At 45.9% G+C, this 26,129-nt stretch overlaps 1 protein-coding gene across 2 annotated transcripts in view; it reads left to right on the forward strand.

Annotated features, from left to right (window-relative positions):
• The first annotated feature begins 788 nt into the window (after nucleotides 1-788).
• Nucleotides 789-26,129, forward strand: part of NAA40 (N-alpha-acetyltransferase 40, NatD catalytic subunit) — a 32,585-nt gene continuing 7,244 nt past the window's right edge. Inside the window, exons 1-7 of one of the 2 annotated variants that reach the window (XM_075005538.1) lie at nucleotides 789-902; nucleotides 8,529-8,624; nucleotides 14,260-14,312; nucleotides 15,741-15,836; nucleotides 18,028-18,186; nucleotides 18,977-19,060; nucleotides 25,620-25,697. In XM_075005538.1, the coding sequence (XP_074861639.1) occupies nucleotides 897-902; nucleotides 8,529-8,624; nucleotides 14,260-14,312; nucleotides 15,741-15,836; nucleotides 18,028-18,186; nucleotides 18,977-19,060; nucleotides 25,620-25,697 (572 nt within the window). In that variant the 5' untranslated portion in view covers nucleotides 789-896. Of the gene's footprint in view, nucleotides 903-8,528; nucleotides 8,625-14,259; nucleotides 14,313-15,740; nucleotides 15,837-18,027; nucleotides 18,187-18,976; nucleotides 19,061-22,202; nucleotides 22,539-25,619; nucleotides 25,698-26,129 lie in introns of those variants that run through there. The other variant, XM_075005539.1, reaches the window with a different exon arrangement.

A 26,129-nucleotide genomic window follows, 5' to 3' on the forward strand; every position in this document is an offset into this window, starting at 1 on the left:
AGAGTCAGGACTGTGAGCAGTGCTTGGTTTGATCAAAGAGAGCAGGGAGAATTAGCGCAGGGCCGGGGACCTGCTGCGCTGGGCTGGAATATGGGGAGCAGCGGGAAACGATACCTGGGGGGCGCTGGGCAGGGATGTAGGAGCAGTGGGACAGGGGACGTGGGGGGCTTGGATCAGTAACCTGAGAAGCACTGGATCAGAGCAGATGGGGCACTGGGCAGGGAGCCGTGTGCCAGAGGCAGCGGCTCAGGGGCACGGGGTCAGGTGCGCAGGGGGCGGGAGAGTGCTGGCAGGGCACGCTCAGTCGGGGCTGGGGCAAGCTGTTGGGATCAAGTCAAGGGACTTCAGGGAAGGGGAAGGGCCAATATAGGGTGCGTGACAGAGTGGAGGAGGCAGGCGCCTCACAGCATGGGCCACGGGGACATGCCCGAGGGAGAGCTTGGGTGGGCAAAGGGGTCTCTCTTGGCGCCCACACTGAAGGGGATGGATACTGGACTCTCACGCGGCGCCCACTAGCCAATCAGAAGAGCAAAGCCCTCGCGCCGAGCGCTGGGCGCGGCCTTGACCGTTAGGCACCAGCTCTCCGACTCGCGCATGCGCATGAACCAATCCCTCAATCTCTCTCTTTCTCTGGTCCCCCCGCCCCGGCAGCTGTGAGCAGTTGCGCGCTTGCGCAAAACGTCCTCTTTCCCTGGAGTCCTGTGGCCTCGCGCCTGCGTAGAGCGTACTTCGCGACCCCTTTCCCCTTCCCTCTCCGTCCGCGGGCTTTACGCAGGCGCAGTGCGCGCGTGCGTGATTCCCGACCGTTCTCTGTCCCCCCTTCGCCCCCTCCCCCCTGTGGGTGCCCCCCTCCCGCGGATTTGTGAGGAGTCGGTGGGGTCCCGCTTGTCGCCGCCATGGGGGTGAGTGAGGCCCGGCTCAGGGTCCCCTAGCCCTGGCGGAGGGGCCTGGCCGGAGAGGGAGAAGAGCGGCCTAGGGTCAGGCGGGGTGGTCCATGAGGAGGCTGGGAGGAAGGAAAGGTGGTCCTGGGGGCAACTTTCGTGCAGGGGTGGTGCGAGAGTCTGGAGTTGGGGGTCCGTGGAGGGAGTGAGGGTAGCCCAGGGGTGTCACGCGGGGGGAGCACACGTGAAGGAGTGTCCATGGGGGGGGCGACTTGGGGAGCTCGTGGGGGGCTGCGAGATGAGGGCCTCTGAGGGGATAATGGAGGGTTCCAGGGAAAGAGTTGGAGGGTGCAAGGGTGTGATTGGGTGGAGTCAGGGGGCTGTGAGGAGGCAGGTTGCGTGCCTAGGATGGGGAAACTGGGAGGAGTCCGTTAAGGGAGTCCAGGAGAAGAGAGGAGCTGGAGGAGGCCAACATGGATGTCATGGAGCAGGAAACTCAGATGGGGGTGTGTGTCAAGGGAGAGTTTGAGCTTTGGGGAAGCAGTTGGGTGGGAGATGTGAGTGGAGCTGGGGGTGGTCCAAAGAGGAGATCTGGGGAAGGGAATGCAACGGGGGGCATTGAGGCTGAAGAACTAGGGGCCGAAAATGGGAGCTGGGCAGTTCCATGCAAATGGGAGGACCTTTGTGGGAGCTGTGGTGGCAGGGGGAGGGTCTCAGTGAGATGAGGCAGAAGTTGTGAATAAATGGTGAAAAGGGGTGATGTGTACATCTCCCTTGATGATGGGTGAAGGTTTTGGAATAGGGAGGGTCTTGATTCCCTTCTGATTGGAGGAGGCCATGGGCTGTGCATTTATTTGTCTGAAGAGGGAGGCAACATAAATGCTCGGGGGGGTTGTGATTTTCTTCATCAGTTCATAATCATATGCAAGCCCTGCTCCCAAACACCCATCCTCCCCCAAAGTACAAGTGGCAACAGTGTGTTTGTGAGTGTGCACATGCATGCACATGTGCCTGGGCTGCACATATTGTGACATACAAGCTGAAGAATATCAGTGTCTGTGTGAGGATCGTGGTCACACTGCATTAATGTGAATTTCTCAATGGATGGTGTGATGTCTAGTAGTTAAGTGTGTGTGCTGGGTGTGTGGACTTCTGGGTTCTAGCTCATGGAGGAGAATGCTGTCTAATGGGTTAGAGTGGATCTACTTTTCCACTTTAGGGTGGGACCTGGGTCTAGTGGTTAAAACTGGGGGAAAACTAGGAACTGGTTGTTGTGTGACTTTGTCATCTTCCTTTCCCTCTGTGTGCCTTTAGTTTTCCTATCTGTGTGGTGGGGAAGATGCCTAAAGGTTAAGAGTTGGAAAGTCCTGTGAATCCCACTGTTGAAATGGGCTAAAGAAATGCAAATGTTATGAGACACAACAAATTCTCTTCAGATTTGCTGCTAAAGATTTGTCTACCTTTATACTGTCTCACTTTAACTGTACCCTATAGTGGATTGGTGTGGAGCTAGTCTACAGAAACTAAGCCACTCTGCACTGGACAGGTAAAGATGGAAGGAAATAGTGATGGAGGCATCAGACACCAATGGGTGCTAAGCCCATTGTTGATGATAATGATGATGAGTGTATTAATGCAGTGCAGTCCTCTAGTGAGTCTAAAGCAAGTGTGTTTATATGGTAGAGAGTGTTGCGATATGGAGAGGGAATAAGCTATACTGGTGGAAGGCATCTTTGTTGGATATAATTGTGTCCACACTGCACACGTACCTGTAAAAAAAAAGTCTAAAAATTAATTTAAGTGAAAGGATATTTTTGGAGCAAGCTGAAAAAATAACAGTTTATTATTGGATAGCTGTGCTTTAAGAATACTTTGACAAGTTGCTCTTATATATTCTTCCCCAAAGGAGGTGTCAGGCTTTTGTGGTTGAGTGAGGTCCAGGTGTAAAGTTTTAGAGCATCAATCTCTACTTAAAAACAAATAACGTCATTTTTTTCTGCTCACTGTCCGCTTCAGAAGTACAGTACTGAATGGGAATAAGACTGACTCACGTAACACAGCCCCGAGAGCAAGCTCTCAGAAATAGTTTGCTCTAGATACACTCCTGAATTGAAATGCTTTGATTTTTTTCTACCTGGACTCAACCACACGTATGATGAAAATAGCTCTATTTTAGTGGGGAGGTTCATGCTTCAATATCTGCGGTGGAGTGGAGACTTGTGTGGACATTCGTCCTATGAGAGAAAGTGTTTCTGATGCTATAACCAAGGAATCTGTTCAGCATTTTAAGTTTTGATTCTTTCCCTGCCAATAGTTGTACATTGGGACCCAGAGACTATTTAAAAACACATACATCCCCAAACTTTCATCATTTGAAACCTCTGAAAATAAACTTTATTAAGTCCACCAGAGTCTTTATTTTCAGTGGTCATTAATTCTTACAATGATGTAGATTCTTAAAAATAGACTTTTGAGTTAGTTCACATGCAGAAGCCTCTTCTTTAAATGAAATAATTCTGTGTGTTCTAGAGCGGGGTGAGCAGGCATTTTACACTGGGCTCCACTTTTCCTCTCTGCAATTAGCAGGCACCCCTCACCCACCCAGGTGGCCTTGGAAGGGAGCAGTGGTCTCCTGGAAGTGAGGCACTGTGCACCCTTTGTGGCGGAAGCTGGAGCGGGGCAGAGGCTGTGGCAGAGGGGAGGGTCTAGAAGGGATTAGGGGGAACGTTGATCTGGGTGAGATTTTAAAAGTCCCTGTGAAACACGCAAGCCCGGTGCTGGGAAGCCAAGTTAAAGGGTCTTCTTTCTTCCCCACTGTGCATGCAGCCCCGCCTGCACCCCAGCTCAGTGTCATGCTGGGGGGGTTCCCAAGAGTAGTAGCAGCAGTACATCCAGGAGCAAGTCCACTGGCGTACCACTAGTTACCTCCCTACATGCCAGGCAGCATGTGGGGAGGGGGCAGAGGAGGCAGCCCCCTTGGCCAGCAAATGGCAGTCCAAAGGCAGTTGGAGGACCCACAGGGGTAGGTTGCATGCTGGGCTTTGTCCATGTATGGGGCAGGAGTGGAGTCAGGTGCTGGGGTCGGAGGAGGTGGAAGTGGTGCATGTATTCCCTGGTGCACAGAGGGTGTGTCCCGTTGCAAGTGAGAGCTGCTGGGGCACATGTGTCCCCTGCACTTTCTACTGTAGAGTTGGCTTTGTCCCATTAATGATCTGCTGTGGGAAGTGGGACTTTTCAGCCCCCCTCCACTAAAAATTTCAACCCCCCACCCCCACTTTCTAGAGACCAGAGAATGGCATGGAATTAAGGTTAACTGCTGAGGTGTACTCCTAATTCTCTGAGGAGGAAGTGTGGTCCATGAGTTAAAGCAGGCATTCAGGATGCTGGGTTTCTGTTCCTAACTTTGGAAGGAGCATAAGATGCAATGTGTTAGGATGTCAGGGCTGGGAGTCAGGACTCCGAGATTCCTGGGTTTGGAAGGGGAGAAGAGGAAGTGCTGAAAAAGAAAGTGCTAACAGTTTGGGTATTTTTGGCCGCATTTTTGTAATGGGATAATGTTTCTTCCTTCCCCACCTTTACAAACAAATCACTCCTGTGAGTGATAAATGGTTTCTGAGGTAAAAGAGCATTTAGCCTTTATTCTAAAATTGTGTTCAAGTTGTATGTTTGGATCTGACTATAGCTACCTTTTCAGAATGCCAAATGACTCAGCAGCAGGGGTGATTATAGAAGTAGCTTTGAGAAAGTTACAGGTTTTAATGACCCATAGGTAATTCTTGAAGAAACAAGCCAAGTTAACTTCAGCCCCCTACCCCAAATTCCTATCCTATCAATTTAGATCATCCCAGCATTATCAGGATTTTCAATAATAGTACATCATCCATGCTGTGGATGCTCCTTTCTGCAAAGTATCAACTTTTTTGGTAAGAGGTTTCTTGCAGATCCTTAATTTCTAGGTGACATGATCCAAGCAGAAGTGTAGTGTTGCTTCCCCATTGACTTAGCTTAAAGTTGCGTAGTTGCTTAAAGTATTGTGTAGATAGATGCCTTGTGTGTTGTGTTTGGTGCCTTCTGGAAGCATCAGCTAGAGGTAAGATATTGCTGTGTGACCTTAATCATGTCCAGCAACAGACAGGCCTCTATCTGGCGCAAACCACCTGTGTAACATTGAAGCTAAATGTGCTTTTCAAAGCTTGCTCTAGGTGTTCCTGAATTTGTGATGGATCATACTGGAGCTGCATCCTTCCATGCTTCCTCAACAGTTGGTGCCAAGTGTTTTATGGCACCACCGTGCTCTTCTTTAGTGTCAGCAAGTGCTTATTTTTCCTGTAGTTTGTCCTAGTAAACATTTGTCTGGCCAAAGGGAGCTCTCTCTCTGGCACTCCACTCTCTGGATGGCACAAGAGATTGGAAATTAGTCTTTTGCGTCTAGGTCATCAGTTCCCATCTGGCCTTGGATCAGGAGCAACTAAAAGTCATTTCTATCTGATGTGCTTTAGGTGACCCCTGCAGAATGATTTGCTGATCTCAGTTGGTCTCCAGTGAACAAATGTTCATATTACAGAAACAACCTCCAGCACTGGTGCATGGCCTCCTTGTTGAGAGGCTGAGGATTAACTAAGCCATTTCCCTCTTTCTCCTTGTATCATGATGGCTGGAAACCATGTGGAATGCTTTCCTGCTGCTATCCATGTTCTGGGGACAGACAGAAGATTGACTATGCCTACCTGCACTTTGTTGCTGTCACAAACAGCTTTAAAATTACCCATCTGCATTAGAGTAAAGATTGTCTCCAAATCAGAGAGTGGAAAATGCAAGCTACAGTGCGCTTCAGCATAACTTCAGTACTAAAATAAATGATAGTTAAGGGTGAATTTACCTTTTGCCATAATGGTGTATTAAACTACTTGCAGTCTTGCCCTGACTTGCCCCAGTCAGAATAGATTAAGTGAAATAAATGCTGAAGTTTGCTAATCAGGACATGAATCTGCCAGGAGCCCATGCTTTCAATTCATTGAGGAATTCTGAATCAATCACAGGTGACAGGGAGTTCATCCCAATCAGAGTCCCCAAGTAAAGCACCCATATCAGCCTTCCCTGGTGTCAGGCAGCATAAAGTTGTGCATGCAGGGGATTGGGTTTTCTCAGTGGCCGTGTCTGAGGTTAAACAAGTAATTACAGGAGCACACTTTTCAGTCTGGTCTGTGCTAAGGAGGTACACGAGACATTCTGTTGCCATGTGTTCATGTGGCTTGCTGCCTGGCAGCTTTCCTTCCTCATTTCCCCTTGGTTCATGTGCAGACTGAACATGTTTGCCAGCCACGTGTCAGGAGAACTGGTGTCCTGATTTGAACTTGGGTGGTTTATTATTTTATCTGAGCATTAAGTTTAAGTACAGTATTGGCTCATGCCCACCAGTATTTAGTGGCTTGCAGACCGAGCTAAACTTCACAGCATTGCAAAAAACAAAATGCCTGATGGCAGCATTTGGGATCATGATTGCAGCAGAGTGAGTAGTGGAGCAGAATAAAATTACTCTTGTGATCCCTAAGTGGTGACCTGAGTTAGAGTCCCAATATTGATCTCCCCAAACCACCAGTGCTATGGGGAACAAGTGTCTTATGTTTCATAATGCACTTTCTTCATCTGGCTGATCAGCTCCAAAGTAAATGCTGGCCAGGATGCAGAGCTCCGTGTGCAGCAATTCCAAGGCTGTGAAGCAACCATAAATTCAACAGATTGTACAGCAGCAGCTGTGCTAACTGCATAGCTCATCTTCCACCAGATGTCATTGTTTGCCTTTCTCCTTTTGTACTGAAAATCTACACAGCAAATGTGCTTCTGTAGAGGTGTGTCACTGGGCTTACCTTTTAACAAGTGCCATTTCCCAGTGTGCTCTCATCTTATACCAATATAGTGTTATCCCTGGAAGTACCCGGTAGTGCAGGGATGGGCAATAATTTTTGATGGGGTGCCACTTCAGAATTTTGGTAAGTGGTCAAGGACCACGCTTCTCTATTGAGAGGATGTGGGGTCTAGGATGGAAGTTGGGCGCAACAGGGAGCTCAGGATGGGGGAGTGGGAGGCTGGATAGGATGTGGGGTATGAGAGGGAGTTTGCTTGAAGGAGGTGATTGTGACCTGCAGCAGGGTATTGGGGTGCAGGGTTGAGGAGAGTGTATGAGCAGGAGAGGATTCTGACCTAGGGGAGGGATTTAGGAGTAGGTGCAGGTTTAAGAGGGTGTTGTGACCCAGGGCTGTGGGGAGGAGGATGCAGATGGTTTAGGTAGTGACCTAGGGCAAGGGACTGGGGTACATGAGAGGATTCTGGCTTGGGGAAGGGGAGTGGGAGCAGTTAAAGATCTTGGAGAGAGTTGGGTTTGTGTTCCAGAAGCAGCCTCTGGCCAGGGAGGTGCTTACCCAAGCAGTTCCTGACCAGCAGCACTTCCTTACCTGCCAGTTGTTCCAGCCCATTGGATGTTCCACGTGGTGCTCTGTGCTGGCAGGTGGGGTGGGGTGGTGGGAGGGCTTCAAGCTTTGTCCCTCTACCCAACAAAATCTCTCAACTCCTGTTGCCCATTTTCAAGTGCTGCCCCCACCCCTTGCAAAATCTCTTGGCTCCTATTAGCTGGAAGTGGGCCAGAGGGAGCTGGGAAATTGGATTGCACTGTCCCCTCATTCCAGCAAGCTCTTTCAGCTACTGCTGGCCAGTTTTGTGTGCTGCCCCCACCCCTTACAAAATTTCTTATCTCCTATTGGCTGTAAACTGGCCGGTGGGAGCTGAGAAATTTTTCTGAGGGTGGGGGCAGCACCGTAAGCCTTTCCTCCCACCTCCCTGCACCCCCACCAGCAGGACAGAGAGCAACAAGGAGCGGGCTGCATCTTGCCCACTCCTGCAGTAGTGCCTGGCATGTGTTTCATAAATATTAAATATAGTCATTTTTAATTAAAAATACTTTAAACTGCATATGAAATCTAAACTGGTTACTACGTTAGAATAAACATGTAATTTCTTCTGCTTGGGGGAAACAGGGTGGAATTATTTGATAAATTCTTACCATCAAACTGTGTTTCATGAATCTGATCCTCAGAGTATGGTTTTTCATGCCTGTGGGTCTCTGCTAGTGAAAAGAGTATTTCTGCTCAACCATTTGTGGGCAGTATTTTAAAATAAGACTAATATAAAATATTTGCATTGATAGTTCAACCAAAAAAAAAAACCAACCTTCCTTAGTATAAATCAGTTTTCACTGGAAGCAGCTATAAAATGGCTTTTTAAAGTCTCAAGTCTGAATTTCTGTGGTCTGTGTTGCAGTAACAAGAACTGTATTGCTGAACAATATCTGATCTGTTTCAGTCATAAAACTTGGCATGATGTAGGGATGGGCAGACAGCAGCCACTGGGCTTCTTTCTGCAGCATTGAGTGCAGCTGTCCTTTAATGCCCTGTAGAGAGCACAGATTTCCAAGTGCAATAGTCTGATCATTGCAAATGACTCTTGGACCATTGCATGCTGAAATGTGTAGTCCTTTGGGCCAGATTGAGGGGGGTGGCTATTTGCCAATTTTGTGCCCATTATAGGTAAGGCCCTTGAGTTCCAGGCAAGGTGAGGGTCGTCCTGCTGTAACCCTGAGTCACTCTGTTTCAGAGAAAGTCAAGTAAAGCCAAGGAGAAGAAACAGAAGCGACTTGAGGAACGGGCTGCCATGGATGCTGTGTGCGCTAAGGTTGAAGCAGCCAATAAAGTAAGTGTCTCCTCTGCCCCTTCTCCAAACAAGCATTTACTCCACCCTATCATAATTTGAGGACTAGCAGACCAATAGGCTGTGTCTACACTATATTCTCTTTCAGAAGGGGAATGCAAATGCAGCTGATTGGAAATGCAAATGAGGTGTTGATTTACACATTGTGCACTTAATTTGCATAATGGCAGCCACTCATTCCAGAAAGTCTGTTTTCGGGGGTAAAAAACAAGAAGTGTAGACAGGGTTCATTCAAGAGGAAACCCTGTTTTTTAAAGAACCCTTTCTCCTGAAAATATGAAGAAGAAGGGTGCTTTCAAAATCAGGGTTTCGAATGAACCCCGTCTACATGGCTTGGTTTTTTTGCACTTCTGGAGCAGTGAGTGGCTGCCGTTACGCAAATGAGGCATGTAGTGCCTTATTTGCATTTCTGATCAGCCACATTTACATTCACCTTCAGAAAGGGAAATGTAGTGTAGACGCAGCCTGAGACAGAGACAGGTGCTTGAAACTTAACGTTCCCTAATAGGTTTGGGCAATCAAATACTTAGAGACTTGATATTGGGGCTTGAGGGTCATTACATCTCCAGCTGTTTGTCCCCTAAAAGTCACAACAGTTTAGTGGCCATTCCGTGGCATGTGTGAAATGAGTTGATGGATCTGTGTCATTATTTCCTAATTGTATTTGTCCATGGAATTCTTTTAAACTCAGAAGAATTTTGCAGAAGCCCTAACAACAGTCTTATACATGGAGCTGAAAAAGTAGACCACAAATAAGGAAGGATAATAATAAATAAATGCTAAACAAGGTCATGAGATCAACATTTATTTTCATTGCTATATTTAAAAAACAAAATCACATTTAATGTGTACAAAAAATATAGCTAAAAAACGAATACACATTATATTGGCAGTTTTCAATGCAAAGAGTGAGTTTTCTTCTTTTCCTGGCAAATTCTTTGTATATTTGCTTTAATACTGGAAAGTTGGATTTGCATATCTGGCATGTCATTCCATCGATTTCTGTATTTCGTTTTTGTTGCTGTGTAATTTGAGAACCCAGTTTTGCAGAAGTGTGTGCTGGCGAAGGATAACAACTGACGAATTGCAGGTCTTGATAAAGTTGAATGTTCTTGACACAAACCACCCCAAAATGATCCACGCTCCTTGAGAGCGAGTACAGGGATTTAGAGTGGTGTATAACAGGCGATTGCACCACTGAATGATGGCATGTGCAGCGCTGAGTAGTGACATCATTGTCCCCACTCTCTGGGTAAGCTGACATTACACAGGAACACTTATGGTGGCAAACAAATGAAAATTCATAAATGCTTTAATATTAATTTTTTTTCAAAAAAATAATACAATGTTGTTGTAATGGAATTTGCTCGCAGAGCACCATTTGGGAAACACGGATCTATATTACAATAACCACCATCATTGATGACACCTCTGGTGGCAGTCTCAGAGACCATGAAGTGAAGGACTGTAGACTGAAATGCCCCCCCCCCCTTTTTTTTTTTCATACAGTGGGTTTCTACACATTAGGCGTGAGGGGTCCTTCTAGCATTAAGCTGGGGGAGGCAATGTTGTCTAGTAGATAAAGCACAAGACTGGTGCTTGGGAGGCTCAGGCACAGCTTGGGTACTGGCATGCTGCGTGATCTTGAACAAGTCACATCCAAACTCTGTGCCTCAGTTTTTCCCTCTGTAATATGGACATGATGATACAGATCTTGGTAAAGTATTTTGGTATCTGTTGATGAACAGTGCTATGTCTAGGTAGTTTGGTTATTATTATGAAAGAGAATACAATCTACCACTCCCACATTGTACAGATAAATGGAATCTCCAGGGCTGTTGCTCTCTTGGTTTTCTGTAGCTCTCATTGCCATACCTGTGCACTTCCTGTGGTAAATTAAATCTGTAGGGTGAGAACCCTATCAAACTCCATTGAAAATACCCAAATCCTGGATTGTGAAAGAGTACACAGCACGAAAGATTGGTAGGAGGCTTGGGCTTTCGGATCAGGGAGGTCCGTTCTCCAGGTGCAGCCACAAGGAGACACCGCAGCAGTCAGTCAAGAACCCCCTTACAGTGTCAGTTATGGCAAAGGTCAAACATGCTTCCTCTCGGAGAAGGGCCCCTGAAAGTGATTAGATCACACTTCTTAATCTGCTGTGGCTGCTCATTGCTTGGCTGAATTCGTGCTACTGGAAGCACGATACATTTGAAGCCATCTTGTTCCAGAGAAATCCAGCTGTCAACGTGGGCCATAAACAGGGATGATAAACCCTATGTATCTGGCATTGTTATGCAGGAAATATTCAGTGTATTGTGTAGCACACTGAAATTTAAGGTATGTCCACACTGCAGTTAGCCAGCTTAGGTGCGAATAGCAATGAAGTCATGGCAACACAAGATTCATAAACAGCAACGAAGGGTCTTGTGGCACCTTATAGACTAACAGAAAAGTTTTGAGCATGAGCTTTCATGAGCACAGACCCTTCGTTGCTGTTACAGATCCAGACTAACACGGCTACCCCTCCGATACTTAAGATTCATAAAGGGTTGTATAAGCCCACATGAGCCACTGGCTATGTACTTGCCAGTTGTCCTACACTGAAATCCATGTTGCTCTGGCCTCATTGTTTCTGGATACCTGAAGTAGCTAGATTAATGCTAGGTTGGGTGTGTCTATAAGTACTGCAGTCTCACCTCTGAGTACAGTGTTAATATATTGTAAGTAGTTACTAATCTTCCTTTTTTACAGCCCCATTGCAGGTATATTCCCTTTTTCCATTGCTTGAGGTAAATAGCCATTTAGGCAAGTATGCCTCAATGTATATTTTCACAGATCCGTGTTAAGTGAAACACAGAAGCGTGATTACAATCCTTCTATCTTGACTCTTACACAAATGACTATCAGTAACCTGTTTGCTTACCTTAAATTCCACTTAATTTTTAGTAGTTTCACTTTCTTTTTGTAACAGAGAGTAAGCCGTGCTAGTCTGTACACTATCAAAACAAAAAGCAGTCAAGTAGCACTTTAAAGACGAGCAAAATAGTTTATTAGGTGAGCTTTCGTGGGACAGACCCACTTCTTCAGACCATAGCCAGACCAGAACAGACTCAGTATTTAAGACACAGAGAACCAAAAACAGTAAGCAAGGAGGACAAATCAGAAAATAGATAATCAAGGTGAGCAAATCAGAGAGTGGAGGGGTAGGGGGGGAAGATCAAGAATTAAATTGAGCCAAGTATGCAGACGAGCCCCTATAGTGACTCAGAAAGTTCCCATCACAATTTAAACCATGTGTTAATGTGCCAAATTTGAATATAAATGTCAGTTCGTCCACTTCTCTCTCTAAAACAGTGCGATAATTTCTCTTCAGTAACACACATACGTTGAGGTCATTGACAGAATGCCCCATTCCATTAAAATGTTGACTAACTGGTTTGTGGATCTGGAGTGTTTTGATGTCTGTTTTGTGCCCGTTGACCCTTTGTCTAAGGGAGTTAGAAGTCTGTCCAATATACAAAGCATCTGGGCATTGTTGGCACATGATGGCATATATGATGTTAGTAGAGGAGCATGAGAAAGTGCCCGTGATTCTGTGAGTAACCTGGTTAGGTCCAGTGATGGTATTTCCAGAGGAGATATGTGGACAAAGCTGGCAGCGGGCTTTGTTGCAGGGAAAGGTTCCAGGACTGGTGTTCCTGGGGTATAGGCTGTGGCTGTTAGTAAGGATCCTCATGAAGTTGGGAGGTTGTCTGTAGGAGAGAACAGGCATGTCACCCAGGGCCTTCTGGAGTGTAGCATTCTGATTAAGAATAGGTTGTAGGTCTTTAGTAATTCGTTGCAGTGGTCTGGGTTGGGGGCTGTAGGTGATGACCAGTGGTGTTCTGTTCTTGGCTTTTTTGGGACGATCTTGGAGTTACAGGTGCTAATTGGTGAGCATTGCTGTGTTAGCACTTTGCATCCCAGAGGTGGGGGATGGATGACTCCATTTCTTGTTTTGATTTGGCCACCACACAGGGTGCTAGTTGTTGTCCGGTAGTGCTCCCATGCTATAAAGGTGAGCATTTTAGAAATGCAAACACTAATAATAGCAGTAATAAAACACTCAAAGGTGCTTGAATGAGATGTGAGAAAGTATGGTCTAGAGGTTGTGGTGTTAGCCAGGAATTTAGGAGATTAGTTCAGTTCCCTACTGTGTTCCAGGTTTCTCTGAGACTTTGCATAAGTCATTCTATGCCTCAGTTTCACCACTTACACAGTGGAGATAACACTGCCATGCCTGATGGGTAGTGTGACAATAAATATATATTGTGAGATATCCAGATGCTATGGTAATAGGCACCATACAAGTTCCACTGTAATGTACATCATCAAAGGTTTTCCCCCTCAGTGTAGTTAATCCACCTTTCTAAAAGGCATTACCTAGTTTGATGGAAAGATTGTTCCACTGACTTAGCCATTTCTACAGTGTGGGTTCGGTCGACCTAACTGTATCACACAAGATATAAAAGTATTCTGAGTCCTGAGTAATGTAGTTAGGTCAATCTAATTTTTAGGTGTAAGACCAGGCCTTAAATGCGAGATATAGAAAGAGAGTAGATTTGTTTGTTTTGTTTTGTTTATACTTGGTTTTGACTGAAGAATGGGGGGAGCCTAGCTTCCAGTAAGGCTGTGTACGAAGCCAAACAGTTAAGCCATCATGAAGAACATATGCAAAGATAATAACTAGTCTAACGTGTAAGAGCTGCAGTGGTCACTATAGCAGGTAGGGAGGGGAACACTGTCTCTAAACACGAATGTGTCCCTGAGACACCCTAGTGTTCTGCACGCAAAGAATGCCAAGATGTGCTATATGCCACTTGCTGACTGCCTGACCTATGCCTGTACTATGAGGCCCTCAGTTCTCAGCAATGTTTTCCAACGTGGCTTTTAAACTCAGATAGCAGTATAGAAAATGAGTTGTTCCCTGTAAATTCAGTCCATGAGTTACCATTCTAGCTGCAGAATAAGCTACTCTGCTCCTTCTCGTGGTGCCAACTCCCTTACTCATTTGTCTCTGATGGCTGTGCATGAAAAGAATCCATGTAATCTGTGCAAAATATCATCTGACTTTCTGCAGTCTGCTCTACTTTTCTGATACCTCCATATTCACCCTGTTGCAGAGCTACTCTTGTAGTTCCAGTCTAATCAGCCAATCTGACTGCTTTTGAAATAAGCAAGAGTTAAGGAATATAGTTTATGGGAGTGTTGATGTGGGGTGCATAAGAACACTTCTCGGGTGCTGGCTGCAGTTCAGCTATTGAGGTTGAACATAGATCTGTTGAAAGAGCAAAGCTCCTCTCTTGTTTTTTCTGAACAGCTGAAAATCTCCCCTCTTCCCCCTCCTCCAAGGCATCTGTGCCTTGTTATATAGACAAGGGGGCTAGCAACCTTCTCCAGAGCACTTCAAGAAGCAAGGTGAAAGCAGAGTCTTCACACCTATGAAAGGAGGTGAATCTCGAGCAGAGCCAGACACATACAGCATTCACCCACCATAACTCTGTCGTTTGACCACTTCACATGCATTAACATCTCAATTTCTAGGGTGTGATTCCTTTTTTTTTTCCTTCTTCTTTAGCTTGGAGACCCCTTACAAGCCTTCCCAGTGTTCAAGAAATACGACAGGAATGGGTGAGCTAATGCTCGTTATTTACTCCTTCACAGCAGCTTGGCCCCATGACTATGGCAATGCACTGGGACCCGGAGCAATTGAACTTTCCTCCCAGCTTTATCACTACTTTTGTCTCACCTTGGGAAAGCCTCTTCTGTGCTATATGCCTCAGTTTGCCCTTGCACACTCTGCGTGTTTATACTGTGACATCTCCATGCCAGAGGCTCTCTCACCATGGGCCTGTGTAGCACCGAGTGCAACAAGGCTTCCCCATCCTAGTTGCAGTTGTATGTATGTGCACTTCAGATCCTACCCTCAGTGTTCCCTGTAAGCTTGAGTCCTTGATGGCCACTCCGGAGCGAGTCAAATGCCACCCAGCTAATTAGCAAAACGCCTACAGCATCCCCAGCTGGCAACATGTATTCCTCCTAGTGGGGCATATCCGCACATGCCTCGGTACATACAACAAAATTTATTCTGCCCATAAATGAAAAAATTAGAGGGAACATTGCCGACCATAATATACCTACTAAAATAAAGCATTTTGAGCAACTTTGAGGTATTGAGAAGATGGTAAAGCCACTGTTGATGTTAGGACAGGTTGTAAAGAATAATATTAACACAAAGTAATTAACCTGTCTGCTAATGCCCCTCATTTTATCTGAAAGATGAGATTTCAGCATAGAGAGAGAACTTTGTTTCAGTTGTTGGAAGAAGTAGATTCAACTGGGCAGTAGAAATATTGGGATTTTAATTACTAGAGGTATATTAGCCCCAACTGAAGAATAGGGTCAGCATTGTGATGAGCACTGCATGGACCCCATCAGAGACAACCTGTACCCTAAAGTGTTTCCAGTATAAACAGCCAAAGTAAGGATTATTCTCCCTAGGTTAAGACTGGAGGAACTGAGGCTAGAGAGGTTCAGTGATTTTTCCCAGGGTCTCACAGGGGGTCTGCAACAGAGCTGGCAATTGACCTTTGGTCTCCTGAGTCCTAGCACAAGGGCAGCCTCTGTCTGTCGTGCTCTTGTTCATCATCATCTTATGTGTAATACTAGGCTGAATTCCTGGTGCTGGGCTTAGCACAGTGCTGGATGCTTTAGATACATAAATTCAACAGAAATCTCTCTTGCTTGCATGTGAAGCTGAGGTCAGGATACAAGTCCCTCTTCATCATCTGTGGTTAGCTACACTTCCCTGTACAATAAGTGTGACCCACTGGTGAGTCTGTGTTACAGATCCCTCTGCGTGTCTGATCTGCACAGGAGAGGTGTTTGCTATGGCTCTCGCTAGGGAGCTTTTGTTTTTAAGCTCAGGTTGTAATAGGTCACGTTTGAGCTCTGGAAGTCCCTGGTTCAGTCTGACCAGCCAGCCAGCTGAAATTGCTTGGGTGTCTTGGTGCCTGGCTTGCTTGGTGCTAAGTGCTGCTTTCCCATCTCTTTTCACAGTTTAAACGTCTCCATCGAGTGTAAGAGGGTGTCGGGCATGAACCAGGCTACAGTCGACTGGGCTTTCGAACTAACCAAAACAAATATGCAAACTCTGTAAGTCTCAAGCCAGACTGGAGAACCCTGTCCATGGGGCAGACTGTTGCTGACAGGATTTCTAAGTGCTCTCTGGCAGCCAAGATACTGAAGTAGAACCTCCCCCAACTTCAAGGATGCCAGTGAAAACTGAACACAGGGCCCTGGGGATATTGTGAAGAAGCCAGAATGCATAGGTGCTGGCAGATTGCTTCCTAAGCCATTGTAGAATAGCCTCAGGTTCCAAAGGCTGTGCTTGGAGTATTGTTCTACTAGAGCTAGTTAATATGATCAGTCTTGCAAGAGGGCATGTGCCCTTTCTTTCATTCGGACTGAGTTCTAACTGTCCTAGATGACCTATCTTGGTCCCTTCCAGTCCTATTGTTTTTGTTATTCTGAAGAAAATTTTATTCTTTACTTGTGTTAGACGGAATGTCCTACTGGGTGATCTAATGCTCCTTTCTGGCCTTTAAAACCTGTCTATCGCAGGGGTCAGCAACCTGCAGCTTTGGAGCCACTTGCAGCTCCGAGCGCTGCCGCCGCTGACTCCACATGCGGCTCTGGAGGCTGTCGCTGCTTAGTTGTTTTGTTTAAGCGGTGGCAGCCTCCAGAGCCACTGAGGAGTCACCTGCGGCCGAGGGGAAGCCGGCAGGGCAGGGAGCCTCGGAAGAGAAAGCTGGGGCAAGGTCACCCTGCAGGAGAGCTGGGGGGAGGGGCTTCCAAGCCTGCCCTGCTGGAGTTGTGCAGCTGCGTGGAGAAGGAGGCAGCTGGAGGAGGGGGGAGCAGTGACTGCAGAGTTCCTCATCTGAGCCACGTAAATCCTGGGTTGGGATGGTGATTTGGGGCTGAAGGAGTTAAACTGGGGGTTGAGATGGCGATTTGGAGCTGACGGGGTTAAACAAGGGGTTGAGGTGTTGGTTTGGGGATGAAGGGGTTATTCCTGGGATTGGGATGGGTGTTTGGGGCTGAAGAGGTCAAACCTGGAGATGGAGAGGGTTGGGTGCTCAGAAGGGTTAAGCTTGAAGATGGCTTTGAGTGGGTTTGCAGGACAGAGGGGTAAAGCTGGGGAATGGGGGTAACTTAACTTTTAACTGGTTAAAGTCATTATGTGTGTGCTGTTCTTAACATAGGGGTTACAACAAGCACACTTTGACTTGGTTTATTATTTTTATGCATTTATGAAGGACTGTCTTGTATTCACGTGCATTGGGGCTCTTGACGTCTTGATTTTGTAACTGAATTTGAAAAAATGGCTCTTGTCACTATTTTGGTGGCAGACCCCTGATCTATCAAAAGCTTGATGTAGGTTCTGTACCTTGGGTTGAATCAGAACTACTATCTAGTCCCAAAATATTGCAGAGTCATGGATCTGTGGGAATCCTCTGTGCGCACACCCCTCACCCTTGGTGACAGGGGTCTTGGTGGAAGTATCTTCTCATTCTTGATCACTGTCTAGGATACCTAGAGGGAGCAGATAGAAGAGGGCACTGGAATCCATTTGATCATAGCGGGATGAGATCAGGTGGCTGGGAACTGAAGCTACACAAATTCAGGTAGAATTAAGGTGGGGATTTTTAACAGGGAGGGTGATTAAGCATGAAAAGAACTTAGTGGTATTGTGGATTTTCCATTACTTGGATTCTTCAAATCAAGATCACACGTATCTTACTGAAAATCATACATCCTCAGCCTTGCAGGGTGTGGGAATCTGGGGTGAGATTCTTCCCTTTGTTAAGCAGGAGGTCTGGCTAGGGGCACACCTAGATGAACAAGGCAAATCAAGATGTAAATCTATAGCACTCCATTGTGTTGTGTCTTAACTATGCGTGTGGATCAAGCTGCTGTTCACTAAAAGTTTCTTAGTGCGCTTTGCATAGTGCAGTTTGAAACAGTAGTTCGGAGTGCAGTGGGAAACAGCAATATCAGGGTCCGCACAGGCATGTAGGGTGTGACCTGCTGGAGTGCTGTGCATTTACACCCCAAATTGTCTTGCAATAAGCATTTATCTAGAAGTGCCCTACATGATCATAATGGTTCCTCCCACCTTGAAATGTATGAATCTTCTCGACTGCATTTCAGTAGATGGATGGGGACAGCAATGGTGATCCTGAGAACAGTATATGCAGGAAGCACGGGGACCTGAGTGCTGAGACCATCATGCTTTCTACAGAAGGAGCACTGAGCTGCCCTATTGTTTTCTCAATGTCTGCAGGTATGAGCAGAGTGAATGGGGCTGGAAAGACCGGGAGAAGCGTGAGGAGATGACAGATGACAGAGCTTGGTATCTGATCGCTTGGGAAGATAGCTCTGTCCCTGTGGCATTCTCGCACTTCCGGTTTGATGTAGAGTGTGGGGATGAAGTCCTGTACTGGTATGTGCACCAGCACTTGCTCCTTTTGTTTTAGGAACAAGTATTGCCTTTTGCCTATCTCCCCTAAACAGACAGAGAGGGAGTAGGGAAGTGATTTGACACAGCATGTCAAAGCCATAAGCAGACCTCTATATCTACCTGAATTCCAGTCCAGTGTTCTGTCAGCTAGTTTACCCTGCCAGTCCTTCACCGTGTTGTTGTTGCTACATTCCTTTGATGGCTCCATGAGCAGAATGTGCCTCTTCGATTCACTCACATGCTAAAGGCCATAAATGTCATATAAGAGGAAATGGTACTGTGCTAGGAAAGGAACGGTTCTCTGTTGCTTTTGTCCTCTCCCGCAATATGATGTAGAGTCGGGGTGGGAAACCCCGGTCCACAGTCCAGATGCAGACTACAGCTTGCCAGGATCCAGGCTCAGGGCTCACCTCCATAGCATCTGGCCTCTGCTGGTGGAGCAGGAAGTGGCTTTGGGCTCCATGGCCAGTTGCTGCTGTTCTTCTAGCTGGGGAAAGGGGAGCAGGAGCAGCATTGGCCTGGGCAGCCTACCCAGTGGTTTGAACATTGGCCTGCTAAACCCAGGGTTGTGAGTTCAGCCCTTCAGGGGGCCATTAAGGGATTTGGGCAAATAGATTTAAAAAAAAAAAATCTGTCAGGATGGTGGTAAGTCCTGCTGTGAGTGCAAGGGACTGGACCTGATGACTTTGCAAGGTCCCATCCGGTTCTATGAGATAGTTATATCTCCATGTTAAAAGTATTCATCTCTTCTCCCCTCCCGCTTTCCCCCCAGCTACGAAGTGCAGTTGGAAAGCAAAGTCAGAAGAAAAGGTCTTGGCAAGTTCCTCATACAGATTCTGCAGCTCATGGCGAACAGGTGAGTTGCAAAACAAACAAGCAGTCAATGTAGCTCCTTAAAGACTAACAAAATAATTTATTAGGGGCTTTCACGGGGCAGATCTGAAGAAGTGGATCTGCCCCATGAAAGCCCCTAATAAATTATTTTGTTAGTCTTTAAGGTGCTACATGACTGCTTGTTTGTTTTGTTAGACTACAGACTAACACGGCTACCTCTCTGTTACTATTCAACATGCAAGGTGAGTTGCAGTCCTACCAGGCATGTAAAGTCTAGCCTGAATTAATTGTCACTTTCATAACCTTCAGTTTAAAGTGTGACTCGGTCTCTTTTACAAAGGGGAGAACACCTGAAGTACCAAAAGTTCCTTTAGGCTTGTGGAGAAAGGCAGAAAAAGAACCAGTAGCCTAGTAGATAGAAATGTTCAAGTTTGAATTAAGGCATCAGTAGCTAACAATGGGGGTAATTAACTGTTGGAACAAACTCCTGAGTGGTGGATTCTCTCTCTTGATGTCAGCAAATCCAGAGTGGCTGACTTTCGGGAAGAAGCTTTAGTCAAACACAAAAATATTTTGTTCAATAGAGGGATAAATGAGTGAAATTCTCTGGCATGTGGTCAGCAGGTCATCACCATTAGATGATCTATTGGTTCCTTTTGGCCTTAAGAGCCATTTATGTATGTAGTTGTACAATCACACACTAAAAACAATAGCACTAGCACACTGTGGGAAAACAAAGACTGTTGGATAACGATCTTCTCGGATGGTCACCCATAACCTTACTTGCCTCTTTTTCTCCTCACAGCATGTCCCTGCCCCCAGACCTCAGAGCTCATACTGCCCATCTATCTCACTCCTGAGCAAAATTGCTCAGTTGAGAAGATATTCCTTCCCTCTCCCCCATCTCTATTGCTAATATTGTAAACTGACTCTGGGATCTGAAAGTAAAGCTGGATCCTCTGCAGTTTCTACCTCCTCACAAGTGGTAAGGATTCTGCATTTGTCTTGTAGCTAACAGTTAGTTGGAAGATGCAAAAGTAGCCCGTGGATTCCTCTTCCACACTTAGGGCACCTCTTCGTGGGCCAACAGGAGCATAAAATAGTAAAAGAAAACTTGTACCACATCTAGTGTTCTCTGTCTCTTTGGAGTCAGAGTTACTAAGCATGTTAAACACATCTTCAATGTGGTTACTGTTCTGACTGGAGACATGCTTCAAAAGGTACTTGTCCAAAGGGCTTTGGTTAGCTTGAACTGAAATTTGGATTTTAATTTCTTTGATTCTATGAATAAAACTATTTGACAGCTTTCAAGTCCAGAAAGGGACCATTAAATTATCTAGTCTGAGCTCCTGAATAACAGGCTGGAGCATTTCAACCAATTACTGTCGCATTGAGACCAATAACTTGTTAGACTAAAGTGTCTTCCAGAAAGACAGGTAGTCTTGAATCTGTCAAGAGATGGAGAATCCACCACTTCCCTTGGTAATTTGTTCCAAGTTAATCACCCTCACTGTGGAAAAATAACTGTGAAACCCAATGTTAGGAAAAAAGATTCAGTGAACAAATTGTGTTGTCAGATTGTGTACAGCTGTATAAATAACATTTGTAGTCTGAGGTTCGTGTATGTGTATACCTTGGCTACATACACAAGTTGTCCTGCTTTAACTATACCAGTGATTGAAGTGATATAATCCTCCTACTGTGAATGCAGTTACATTGGTTTAAGAGTGCATATACCAGTACAGCTACGCCCATTTTATACTGCTGTAACTGCATCCACATTAGGGGTTGTACTCTGGTATAATCAAATCCCAACCTGTTAGGATAAATAGCTTCCCAGGATAGAGTTCTTCTATATGATTATGCATAGGAGTATCGACTACTTTCAGGAAGTGCTTGATGAGAAAGAACAGTATATTTGGAAGAAGAAATAAAATGTGGATGTTGCACAGTTTTGTCTCTCTCCTCTCATTCTTGATCAGTGAACATAACAGTTTTATCAATAAGAACAGCAGTACTGGGTCAGACCAAAGGTCCATCTAGTCTAGTATCCTGTCTTCCAACAGTGACCAATGCCAAGTGCCCCAGAGGGAATGAACAGAACAGGAAATCATCTAATTATCCATTCTCTGTCACCCACTTTCAGTTTCTGACAAACAGAGTCTATGGACACCATTCCTGTCCATCCTGGTTAATAGCCATTGGTGGACCTATCCTCTATGAATGTATCTAGCTCTTTTTTGAACCCTGTTATAGTCTGGAGTTCACATCATCTTCTGGCAGGGAGTTCCACAGGCTGACTGTGCAATGTGTGAAGAAGTACTTTCTGTTTGTTTTAAATCTGCTACTTATTAATTTCATTTGGTGACCCCCCAGTTCTTGTTTTCTGGGAAGAAGTAAATAATTTTTCTCTGTTCGCTTTTTTCACACCAGTCATGATTTGAGAGACCTCTATCATATCTCCACTTCGTTGGCTCTTTTCCAAGCTAAAAAGTCCCAGTCTTTTTAATAGCTCCTCATATGGCAGCCATTCCACATCTCTGATAATTTTGTTGCCCTTTTCTGAATTTTCTAATGCCAAAATATCTTTTTTGACATGAGGTCACCATATCTGTCTGCATTCAGCATTCAAGATGTGAGTATACCATGGATTTATACAGAAGCAATTAAGAGAATAAGACAGAGAATATCCATCTGTTTGTTTTTTAATGATTCCTAACATTGTTTGCTTTTTTTTACCTCCGCTACACATTAAGTGGATGTTTTAGAGAACTATCCACAATGACTCCAAGATCTCTCTTGGGTGGTAATAGCTAATTTCATCCCCATCATTGTATACATGTAGTTGGGATTATGTTTTCCAATATGCAATACTTTGCATTTATCAACATTAAACTTAATCTGGCATTTTGTTACCTTGTCATCTAGTTTTGTGAGATCCTTTTGAAGCTCTTCACTATCAGCATGGACTTATCTATCTTGAGCATTTTAGTGTCATCTGCAAATTTTGTCACTTAATTGTTTGCCCCTTTCTCCATATCATTTATGAATATGTTGAATAGGATTGGTCCCAGTACAGACCCCTAGGAGACACTCCTGGTTACCTATCTCCATTCTGTAAACTGACCATTTATTCCTACCCTTTGTTTCCTATTTTTAACCAGTTATCAATCCATAAGAGGACTTTCCCTCTTATCCCATGACAGCTTACTTTGCTTAAGAGCCTTTAGTTGGGACGTTGTCAAAGGCTTTCTGGAAATCTAAGTACACTATATCCACTGGATCCCTCTTGTCCACATGATTGTTGACCCCTTCAGAGAATTCTAGTAGATTGGTGAGTCATGATTTCCCTTTACAGAAACCATGTTGAGTTTTCCCTAACAAATTATGTCCATCCATGTGTCTGACAATTCTGTTTTTTACTGTAGTTTTAACAAGTGTGCCTGTATGGAAGTTAGACTAACCAGCCTGTAATTGCCAGTATCACCTCAAGAGCCCATTCTAAACATTGGCGTCACACGAGCTGTCTTCCAGTCATTTGGTACATAAGAACTGTGTCTACACGTGCACGCTACTTCGAAGTAGCGGCACTAACTTCGAAATAGCGCCCGTCGCGGCTACACGCATCGGGCGCTATTTCGAATTTAACTTCGACATTAGGCGGCGAGACGTCGAAGTCCCTAACCTCATGAGGGGATCGGAATAGCGCCCTACTTCGACGTTCAACGTCGAAGTAGGGACCATGTAGACGATCTGCATCCCGCAACGTCGAAATTGCCGGGTCCTCCATGGCGGCCATCAGCTGGGGGGTTGAGAGATGCTCTCTCTCCAGCCCCTGCGGGGCTCTATGGTCACCGGGGGCAGCAGCCCTTAGCCCAGGGCTTCTGGCTGCTGCTGCGGCAGCTGGAGATCCATGCTGCAGGCACAGGGTCTGCAACGAGTTGTAGGCTCTGTGTATCTTGTGTTGTTTAGTGCAACTGTGTCTGGGAGGGGCCCTTTAAGGGAGCGGCTTGCTGTTGAGTCCCCCCTGTGACCCTGTCTGCAGCTGTGCCTGGCACCTTTATTTCGATGTGTGCTACTTTGGCGTGTAGACGTTCCCTCGCAGCGCCTATTTCGATGTGGTGCCTCGCAACGTCGAAGTTGAACATCGACATTGCCAGCCCTGGAGGACGTGTAGACGTTATTCATCGAAATAGCCTATTTCGATGTCACCACATCGAAATAGGCTACTTCGATGTAGGCTTCACGTGTAGACGTAGCCAAGATGATGTAAAGGATAGGTTACAAACAGCATTCCCTGTAAGTTGAGTGCTTAGGCAGCCACCCAGGAGAGATTCAGGTACTGCCCAGGCCATTGATTCTGCCCGCTGCCACCCACAGTGGGCAACGTGTTTCTGTTGATGGTCCATATAACAAAATTTATTCTGCCCATGGATGGAAAAAATTAGAGGGGACACTAGTTACAGGCCACATTTAGTAGTTCCACAATTTCACATTTGAATTCTTTCATAACTCTTGGATGAATGCCATCTGGTCTTTGTGACTTACTACTACAGGTTGAACCTTTGAAATCAAGGACTTTCTGATCCTACAGCATCTGGATCATATTCCCCTGGCAGGCAGCAACAGGGGCCAGCTGGAAGTCTAGTGGCTGGGAGCTCCTGACAGGGTCAGGCAGCCACAACCTGTGCAGTAGGGTCCAGGAAGTCCCTGCCAGGGAGCTGGCAGTAGCTGGGGAGCTGCAGTGGGTGCTGGACTGGCAGTGGCCAGGAAGCCAGCAGCAGCAGGAAGATGCAGTAGGGAGCTGATGCCAGGTTGGTAGCAGGGGGCCCAACAACAGCTGGAGAACTGCAGCCGGGAGCCCTGGCCAGGCCTGGGAAGCCACAGCCAGGCTGAAGGCTGGGAGGCCAGTGGTTGGGAACCCTCCTGAACTGGAAGCAGAGTCTAGTGGACTGGGCTGGTGGCCAGGATCGCCACATTTATGATTATCATTCCTTATTCGCCACATCATATTATACAAAACAAGAGGAGAGTCCAGGAGTGGGAGCCAGCAGGGCAGCCTTTACTTTCTCTGGTCTGACAAGCTCCCTGGTTTGGGACCCACTCAGGTCCCAAGGGTGCTGGACCAGGGAGGTCCAACTTATATTTGGTTTATTAGTTTGTTCCAAAACCTCCTCTAATAACACCTTAATCTGAAGCAGTTCCTCAGATTTGTCACCTAAAAAGAATGGCTCAGGTTTGGGAATCTCCCTCACATCTTTGGTCATGAAGACTGATGCAGAGAGTTCAGTTCAGTGGTGTCAAATAGGAATTCAAAGATCGCCACACTTATGGTGGTTGTTTTTCCTTATTTGCCACATTATATTATACGAAACTTCATAGAGCCAGGCACTTTCAGCACCCCCCCCTTTTCTAAATAAATGCCTTCCCCTGCCCAGGAGCCAGGCATCCCCAGTCCCCTGTTCTAATTTAATGCCAGCGACTCACCAGGGCTGCCACTGCTGCTGCTGCCATGCGCTTCTCCCACCAAGTGGTGAGGCGCATGTGTGGAGCGGGCAGACGGACGGTACGCCCGATGTGCGGCTCTGAGGAAGCACTGCGGGTTGGCCTCCCCCCATATTCACCACAACGCAGTGTCCTATTTACCACATGTAGCAAGTGGCAAACATATTGGATACCGTGGAGTTAGTTTCTCCACAATGACTTTTTCATCCTTGCATGCACCTGTGGCGCCACTGGTGTTTTAGCAGGCTTCCTGCTTCTGATGTACTTAAAAAATATTGCTATGTCTTTTTCAGTTTTTGTCTAGCTGTTCTTCAAATGCCTTTTTTGCCTTCCTAATTATATTTTTACTCTTCATGTAACAAAGTTTATGCTCCTTTCTATTTTCCTCACTAGGATTTAACTTCCGCTTTCTAAACAATGCCTTTTTATCTCCCGTTGCTTCTTGTACTTAGTTGTTAAGCCCCGGTAGCAATTTTTTGGTTCTCTTGCCATGTAAAACTTTTAAGTGAGACCATGCCTTAGGCATGTCTTGTCTTTGAGTTGTCCTGTTGAAGTCAACAAGACAACCTGCATCTCTAAAGTTCGGCAGATATATAGGTGTGTACTGGATCGGGCCCTGAAATGTTGCTTTGCAGCATTAGAAGCCCAGCTTCAACTCAACCAAACACATTGGGAAGTGGAACTGACAGAAAAATAAGATTGAGAATAGAATTGAAAGTGACTAAGGCTAGGTCTGCACTAATGCATTAAGTTGATGTAAAGCAGCTTACACTGACCTAATTATGTCAGTGTACACACTGCCGCCTTATTGCTGCTGATATAAGGGCCCTACTACACTGACATAATAACTCCATCTCTGTGAGAAGATGTGTGGGCTTATGAGGTATAGTCAGGGTGACACATAATCTGAGTAGACACTGTGATAATTACATCAGCCCTCCGCTCTCATTCTTATCAACTTCACAGCTCCAGCATGGAGCCATGAAATTGACAAGAAAGCTGGGCTGTCACCCTAGGGGAGTTCTTCTGTATTATTCCTTTGACACTGACAGCTGTGCCTTTCTCCTGCCTTTCAGCACACAAATGAAGAAAGTCATGCTAACAGTATTTAAACACAATCATGGGGCCTACCAATTCTTCAGAGAAGCGTTACAGTAAGTGTTAGTTATCCTAGCTCTTGCTTTCTGCTTTCCATGGGGGAGGTGAGTGGGGGTGGCCGTATTATTTATTTAATATGGTAGTACATTGACTGCTTCGTCATTTCCATTTTGTAACACGCTGTTCACACAACTGTCTTTCAGTGCTATGGCAACATAACGCTAAAGGGGAGAGGCCGTGGGGACAGTAGACTAGGATGGATGGGAATGGGTGGTGGTGATAAGGACGGGTGCTCGAGGACCTGGCCATCTGATCACTGCTTAAAAGCAGCATAGAGAGGTGGGTTTTCAAGTCTCTCTGCTTCCCTCGCTCTTACTAGCACTCTTTCTTGCAAGGCATCCCCCAGCCCAAGCAGCAGGCTTCATTGGAACTGACTTGCATAGACTATAGCCAGCGCTTGCTCCCTTGTCATTTGAGCTTTCTCTTTA

The sequence above is a fragment of the Carettochelys insculpta genome, chromosome 11 (genome assembly GCF_033958435.1).
Source record: "Carettochelys insculpta isolate YL-2023 chromosome 11, ASM3395843v1, whole genome shotgun sequence".
NCBI classification, from domain to species: Eukaryota; Metazoa; Chordata; order Testudines; family Carettochelyidae; genus Carettochelys; species Carettochelys insculpta.